The sequence below is a fragment of the Podarcis liolepis genome, assembly GCF_965112155.1.
Source record: "Podarcis liolepis genome assembly, chromosome: 3".
NCBI lineage: Eukaryota > Metazoa > Chordata > Lepidosauria > Squamata > Lacertidae > Podarcis > Podarcis liolepis.
The window spans coordinates 119,170,385-119,177,337 of NC_139557.1; the positions used below are offsets into that span (position 1 = coordinate 119,170,385).

Sequence of the window (6,953 nt, forward strand, 5' to 3'; positions counted from 1 at the left end):
GTGTGACTGGTCCAAGGTCACCCAGCAGCTGCATGTGGAGGAGCGGAGACGCAAACCCGGTTCCCCAGATTACGAGACTACCGCTCTTAACCACTACACCACATTTTGAATCAGCACCTGCAAAAAACATTCCTGTTTAGAGAAGAGTACACAGATGCTTAGAAAATCGATGCAATTCCATTTTAGTATTTTAACTTTCGTATGTGTTAAATCGTGGTTGTAAATGTTTCTTGATTTTATTGTTTTCCCAATTCATAAACCGCTTTGAAGAGGGTGTGTGTGTGTGTGTGTGTGTGTGTGTGTGTGTGTTTTGCAATCAAGCCACGTGTCAATTCTATGAAATTAATAAATAACAATAACTCTTATAGGTGAATCGGAAACTTCAGCTTGTCCAAAATGCAGCGGCCGGATTACTGGCTAGGCTTCCATTCTAGATCTCAGAAGACCAGCTTTGAAATAGCTGCACTGGTTGAGAGTATGTTTCTGATTCCAATTCAAGGTGCTCATGTCACTATTTAAGGCCCTAAATGACTCGCACCCCAAATACCCAAAAAACGGTCTCCTCCTTTACATCCCCTCTCGGGTGCTGCAATCAGCAGAGGTGTCCATCTCAATACAATCGTTCCCTGGAAGTTGAATGGAATCTGTTCCGGAACTCCGTTCGACTTACAAAATGTTCGTAAACCAAAGCGTGGCTTCTGATTGGAAGTCCCAGAAGCTGTATCAGACATTTGGCTTCCCCAAAAAATTCAAAAACTGGAACACACACTTCCGGGTTTCGATTGTTCAGGAGCCGAAACATATGAGTACCAAGGCGTTTGACAAACAAGGTATGACTGTAGTTCCTCTGCCCTTAGAGGCAAGGGTGGTGGTGGTCCAGGAGAGAGCCTTCTCTGTGGTGGTTTTTAAATCATGGACCTCCTTCGCTACAGAGGGGCACCTGGTGCCTTCATTATACAGCTTCTGGAGAAGGCTGAAGAAACACCTCTTTACCCTGGCTTTTGACGTTTGAGGTGTACGTTTTTAGGACGCAGCTTATTCTTGTGACTGCAAGTTGCTTCAAACTGTTCTTAACAGTGTGCTTTGATGTTGCAAATCACCCCGGGACCTTACGGAAGAAGAGTGTGCAATAAATAAATATTCTTGCCTACCTTTCACCCTAAGGCCCCAGAGTGGGTGACTACAATTAAAATGGAATGTTAAAAAGCTTTTAACAGTAGTTATTTTCAGAATATTTTTTTCCTGCTTGGTTTTTAAATTGTGCATCTGTTTGGCACCTGGGTTTCCTTGGGGTGGGAGGGCAGAATAAAAATCCAATAAACAAATTTGCTCCCTTCCCCCTTTCCTGGTTAAAGTTGCCGCTTTAATCTTACCCTCCAACATTTCTCTGATGAAAACTGGGACTTTTTCCTAAGGAAAAGTGGGACATTCTAGGATCAAATCATATTCCATACCCTCCAACATTTCTCTGATGAAAATAGGGACTTTTTCCTAAGGAAAAGTGGGACATTCTAGGATCAAATCATATTCCTGGGGCCCTGTGGGACTTGACATCTTTCCACAGGGCCTGCAAGACAGAGCTGTTCCACCAGGCCTTTGGCCAAGGCACAGTCTGACCCCCTCCTTTGGTAATTTCTTCACAGAACTCTAGCCCAATGGTTGCCATCAATTTGATATGAACTGATTTTATAATGAATTGATTTTAGAATGCTGTATTATTTTACTGTTGTTAGCCGCTCTGAGCCCGGCTTCAGCTGGGGAGGGCGGGATATAAATACATTATTATTATTATTATTATTATTATTATTATTATTATTATTATTTCTCTGATGAAAATAGGGACTTTTTCCTAAGAAAAAGTGGGACATTCTAGGATTAAATCATATTCCATACCCTCTAACATTTCTCTGATGAAAATAGGAATGTCCTAAGGAAAAGTGAGGGACAGGGGTGGCGCTGTGGGTTAAACCACAGAGCCTGGGACTTGCCAATCACTAGGTCGGCAGTTCAAATCCCTGCGACAGGGTGAGCTCCCGTTGCTCAGTCCCTGCTCCTGCCAACCTAGCAGTTCGAAAGTACATCAAAGTGCAAGTAGATAAATAGGTACCGCTCTGGTGGGAAGGTAAACGGTGTTTCCGTGCACTGCTCTGGTTCGCCAGAAGCGGCTTAGTCATGCTGGCCACATGACCCGGAAGCTGTACGCCGCTCCCTTGGCCAATAAAGCGAGATGAGCACTGCAACCCCAGAGTTGGCCACGACTGGACCTAATGGTCAGGGGTCCTTTTACCTTTAAGGAAAAGTGGGACATTCAGGGATCAAATCAGAAGCCGTCCAGGAGCTGTCCCGGGAAAGTAGGGACACTTGGAAGGTCTGCTTCAACCCCTCATGCCCCTTGACTATGAAACTATCCCTGCCTGCCTTTTGTGTTCCAGATGGAAATGCGTCTCCAGGACCAGCAGCTGGCCCGGCAGCTGATGCGCCTGCGCAGCGACATCAACAAGCTCAAAATCGAGCAGACCTGCCACCTCCACCGGCGGATGCTCAACGATGCCACCTACGAGCTGGAGGAGCGGGACGAGCTCTCTGACCTCCTGTGCGACTTCCCGCTGACGTCCTCCTTCAGCCTCTCCACCCCGCTCAAGCTCATTGGCGTGACTAAGATGAACATCAACTCCCGCCGGTTCTCGCTTTGCTAGAGGGAGGGGATGGGAGGGCAGAGGGGCAGAAGCGGGCGCGGAGGGTGACCTTGCAGACGCAGAGGAGGAGAAGCTGGCTTGTCCTCTTGCTCGGCAGGGGAAGGCAGGTGAGGTCGGAGGACAAAGAGGGAAGGCGGAGCAGATCTGACAAGGGCTCTTCCAGTATGGCTGGGAGGTGGCGACAGTCACAATCATGTTCCCAGAGTGCTTTGCAGGAAAGATGGAGAATACAAACAACCAGCTTCCTCAAGGGGAGGCAGAGAGGCTACCCTAACCCAATACTTTCCTTCAGAAACAGTCTCCCTTCCCCGTGGGTGGAATAAGGGTGTGAAGCATGGTTACCAGACGTCCCCATTTCCCGGGGACAGTCCCCGGATTTACAAATCTGTCCCCCGACAAAATCCGTCCCCGGATTTCATTTAATGTCCCCAGATTTATATTTTAAGTGTTGTAGATTTATTAGTAGGGAATGAATGTTGCGTGATTGGTTCAACGGCAGAAGACACATCAAATGGGGACTTATGGCGAGGCAAAATGGCGAACGCCACGGCAGCGGGCAGCTCCTGAAGCCAGCCAGAGCCAACTGCACTACTAGGCTGGCTCCGGGCTGCTGAGACTGCCGCTGCCACTGCTGAGGGGTAACCGGGGATGCCCTCTGCATCAACTGGGGTAACCGCTGCTCCTCCCCATGACTCAAATCAAGCCAGGAGCGAGAGCACCCGGGCACCCAGCCGACTGCCCAGCGGTGCTCCAGGGCTAGGAAAACCCTGGAGCTGACACAGTGAGAAGGAAGAGAGAGAAAGAGGAAGGAGAAAAAAGAGGGGAGCCCCGACTTTGCCGCACCACTGAGGACGAGAGGTAGGAGAGCACCGGGAGGGCAAGGACACGTGGCCGAACACAGACCCAACCTGAGCCTACTCCAATGCGGCTAGCGCTCCAAGAGAGCAGGTCAGGGCCCAGAGGAAGGCCGCCTGACAGAGGAGACCACATAAGAGAAGATATTACTTCTTAATTTTTTTAAAAAATAACTTTTTTCCCTCTTTTTTTTTAAAAAAAGTGTCCCCGGATTCTTTGAAAAAAATCTGGTAACCTTAGTGTGGAGAGATGTGGCATGGCATGGACATCCAGTTGAAGTTGAATGGTCACTTGGGCCAAGATAAGGGAGTGGTCCTTCATGCATTGCCCAATTAATCTGCCTTTGTGGAATTCCACACCACCTGTGACCTTATCGGCATCCGCATTGCCGCAAGTGAAGAAGTAACTCTGTTGTCCTGTTCCTGTCCCTTCCATCATTTTCATAGGGAAATCCTATCTAAGAGAGAAAAGTGCTGCTCTCATTTATATAGAATTCTATACACTTCGGTCACCTTGTTCTTCATTTGTTCCCTCCAAAACTAATCCCTGACACCCTGCACTTATCCTTTATCTGAGGGGAGAACAGATGCCAGTCAGTGTACACAATATTGACCTAGATGGATCCATGGTCACAGTCAGTGTAAGGCAGCCTTCTAGGGCGTTCCTGTGAGAAGTGACGGCAGCCAGAATGGCAAATGGTCAGGGTGGTAAGAGCTGTCCAGAGTACCTGGTGGATTCATTGGCAATAAAAGTTGGGGTCCTGGCTAAAGCCACTGTTAGGAGTTCAGCCTACACTCGAGTAGGACCCTGGCAGAGACACATGCCTGACTGGCATGTTCTCTAACTCCTGGTCAATCGTTCGGGAGCTTCATAAGCTTTCTTCAGCCCAAACATCACAGCGACCAATGCCAACCAATACCGGCACATTTAGAGATCCACAGAGTCTTCGCAGCTTTGCGTAACAGACCTCAGCAACTCAGCATTTTGGCTAATCTACTTTATTTACATAAAAACACACACGGAGCACTGCAAGATGGCTCCCTCTCTCTCTAGCATCAGACAGCAAAGAGAAAAAGAACAAAGGACAATAGTCCCACTTCACGGAACACAGTAACACAAACATCCTGTCTCCGTCCCTTCCCTCTCTGTGGAGTCAAAACATATATCATCATGTGAAAGACAACAATCCCATGACTGCAATCATGGAGCAGGAATTCTAACAGCCACTTGGCACACTGTGTCTGCTACACATTGTTTAATGGGTACTTTGGCCTGATTGTATCACATGCTGAGTAGAATACCTGGAGAGAAGCCCAGGGATGAGATTTTAGTTGCCACTGCCTGTTTCCATGTGGATTGAAAATCATCATTCACAGTTAGTGGGGCAAGGCCAAGGCAGAAATAAAGGTAGTCTGAGCCAATAGTTGAGGGTGGTCACCCACACTCTAGCCTCCACTTTTGTGAAAAACTTTATGGAATAATTCAAAACATCAAAACTAACACAATCGCATGAGCACAGTTCCAGAGTATTTTTCATTCTCATGTATATTATATCTATTCAAAAAAAGTTTGGTTAATGAAGAAATTACATATATTTCTACTTATGAGTGTTGAACTAATTGGCTGATGAAGAATTCAATGAAACAGAAGTTGTTATCTGAAAACACTGTTCAGCAGAGTTCAAAGTTGGACATCAGAATTGGACATTTGCTGATTATACAAAGCTCCACAGCTTGCTCTTCACCGGGTAAAGTCTGGCACCGTGATTCATTTAAGGACTTTCAGAGACTTTCAGAGACTTCAGTTTGTTAGTTTTGATGTTTTGAATTCTTCCATAAAGTTTTTCACATTGTAATTGTTTCTGGCCATCGTGTCGCTTTTGATATTGCTGACTCATATTTTGCAACACAGGGGTTTGTTTGTTTACTCCACTTTTGTGAAGCCTGTCTCTAGTCTCACTTTTTGGGACTTGAAGGGCTGATCTTAGAAATTTGGATTATACTAGTTTTAGGGGTGCAAAATTGGAGAAGAGGCCCAGCTGGGCACCACAGAGAAGTTGAGAGCTGTCCAGCAACACCCAAAGAACTACAGGTTCTTTACCCCTGACTTAAACCACCTACATAGTCCTTGTCATCCAGGCCTCCCCATCATAATTAACCCCTCCCCCTAATACTCCAAATCATTTCTGCATCCCACCATCTCCACCAATTTTACGTCCCTGGATGATCTTGACCAACTGTACCTTTCTTGGGCAGCCCCAAAAGTGAAACACCCCAAAGATTTGGCTCCTGCCCTTGTACATGTTAGCTCAGAGCTAACCCCCATTCAGTTCAATGGGACTTACAGTCAGGCAAGTCTTTATAGAGCTGTTGCAGCCTGGGATACATTGCAATGATACTCTTGCTTGCATTCAAGCCGCTCTCACCCCGCTTGGTTTGCTTTGCACAAAAACCAGCGTTCAAATTTCCAGGAACTTTGCAAATTTGGAAAGCCGTGTGAAATTCCTTTTGCTAAGAATAAATTTCCATGTGGGTAGGTCCTTGGTTTTGCACAAAATGCACCAGAAACATGGAGACTGCTTTGTGTCTGTTTGAGATATGTGTGGGATTCTGAAAAAAAAAAATCATTTCCCATTGGAATCAGGAATTTGAGTCTTCTCTATATGTATGTTTCATTGGAGGCAAGGGAGAAAAGTGCAGTGAAAACTCAATAAACAATACACAAACGAATTTGTTTCAGTCTTGGGCTATATACACCTTAATGGCATAAAGAACAGAGAGGTCATTTTCCCCCTGTTGCATTTCAATTTGCTTTTTTTACATTCCTATATGGACCTGAAAGAGGGTGGGTGGGGATCTTCTTTATCCTATGCCCTTCACCAGATTTGCTTCCTCCCACTAAACTCCAATGATGATGATGATGATGATATATTATTTATATCCTGCCCATCTGGCTGGGTTTTCCCCATCATTCAGCACTGAGGTCCAGTGCTGAGGGTCTTCTGGCGGTTCCCTCACTGCCAGAAGCAAATCTACAGGGAACCAGGCAGAGGGCCTTCTTGGTAGTGGCGCCTGCGCTGTAGAACTCCCTCCCATCAGATGTCAAAGAAATAAACAACTACCTGACATTTTGAAAACATCTGAAGGCAGCCCTGTTCAGGGAAGTTTTGAATGTGTGACATTTTGATGTATTTTTAATCTTTGTTGGAAGCCGCCCAGAGTGGCTGGGGAAACCCAGCCAGATGGGCAGGGTACAAATAATAAATCATCATCATCATCATCATCATCATCATCATCATCATCATCATCATCTCTAATGGACCAGCGGAGGGGCACGCAATCTCTGCCCGGAGTGGTTGTCCCACCAACAGCCTGGCCCATCTTTCGTTTCATACGTGGCCAC

General features: G+C 46.3%; 1 protein-coding gene across 3 annotated transcripts in view; it reads left to right on the forward strand.

The window, feature by feature from the left end:
* Positions 1–6,280, forward strand: part of FAM167A (family with sequence similarity 167 member A) — a 30,526-nt gene extending 24,246 nt beyond the window's left edge. For all 3 annotated transcript variants that reach the window (XM_083494839.1, XM_083494837.1, XM_083494838.1), the window contains one exon: positions 2,433–6,280. In XM_083494839.1, coding sequence (XP_083350965.1) covers positions 2,433–2,696 — 264 coding nt within the window. In that variant the 3' untranslated portion in view covers positions 2,697–6,280. The remainder of the gene's footprint in view (positions 1–2,432) is intronic.
* Positions 6,281–6,953: the final 673 nt, after the last annotated feature.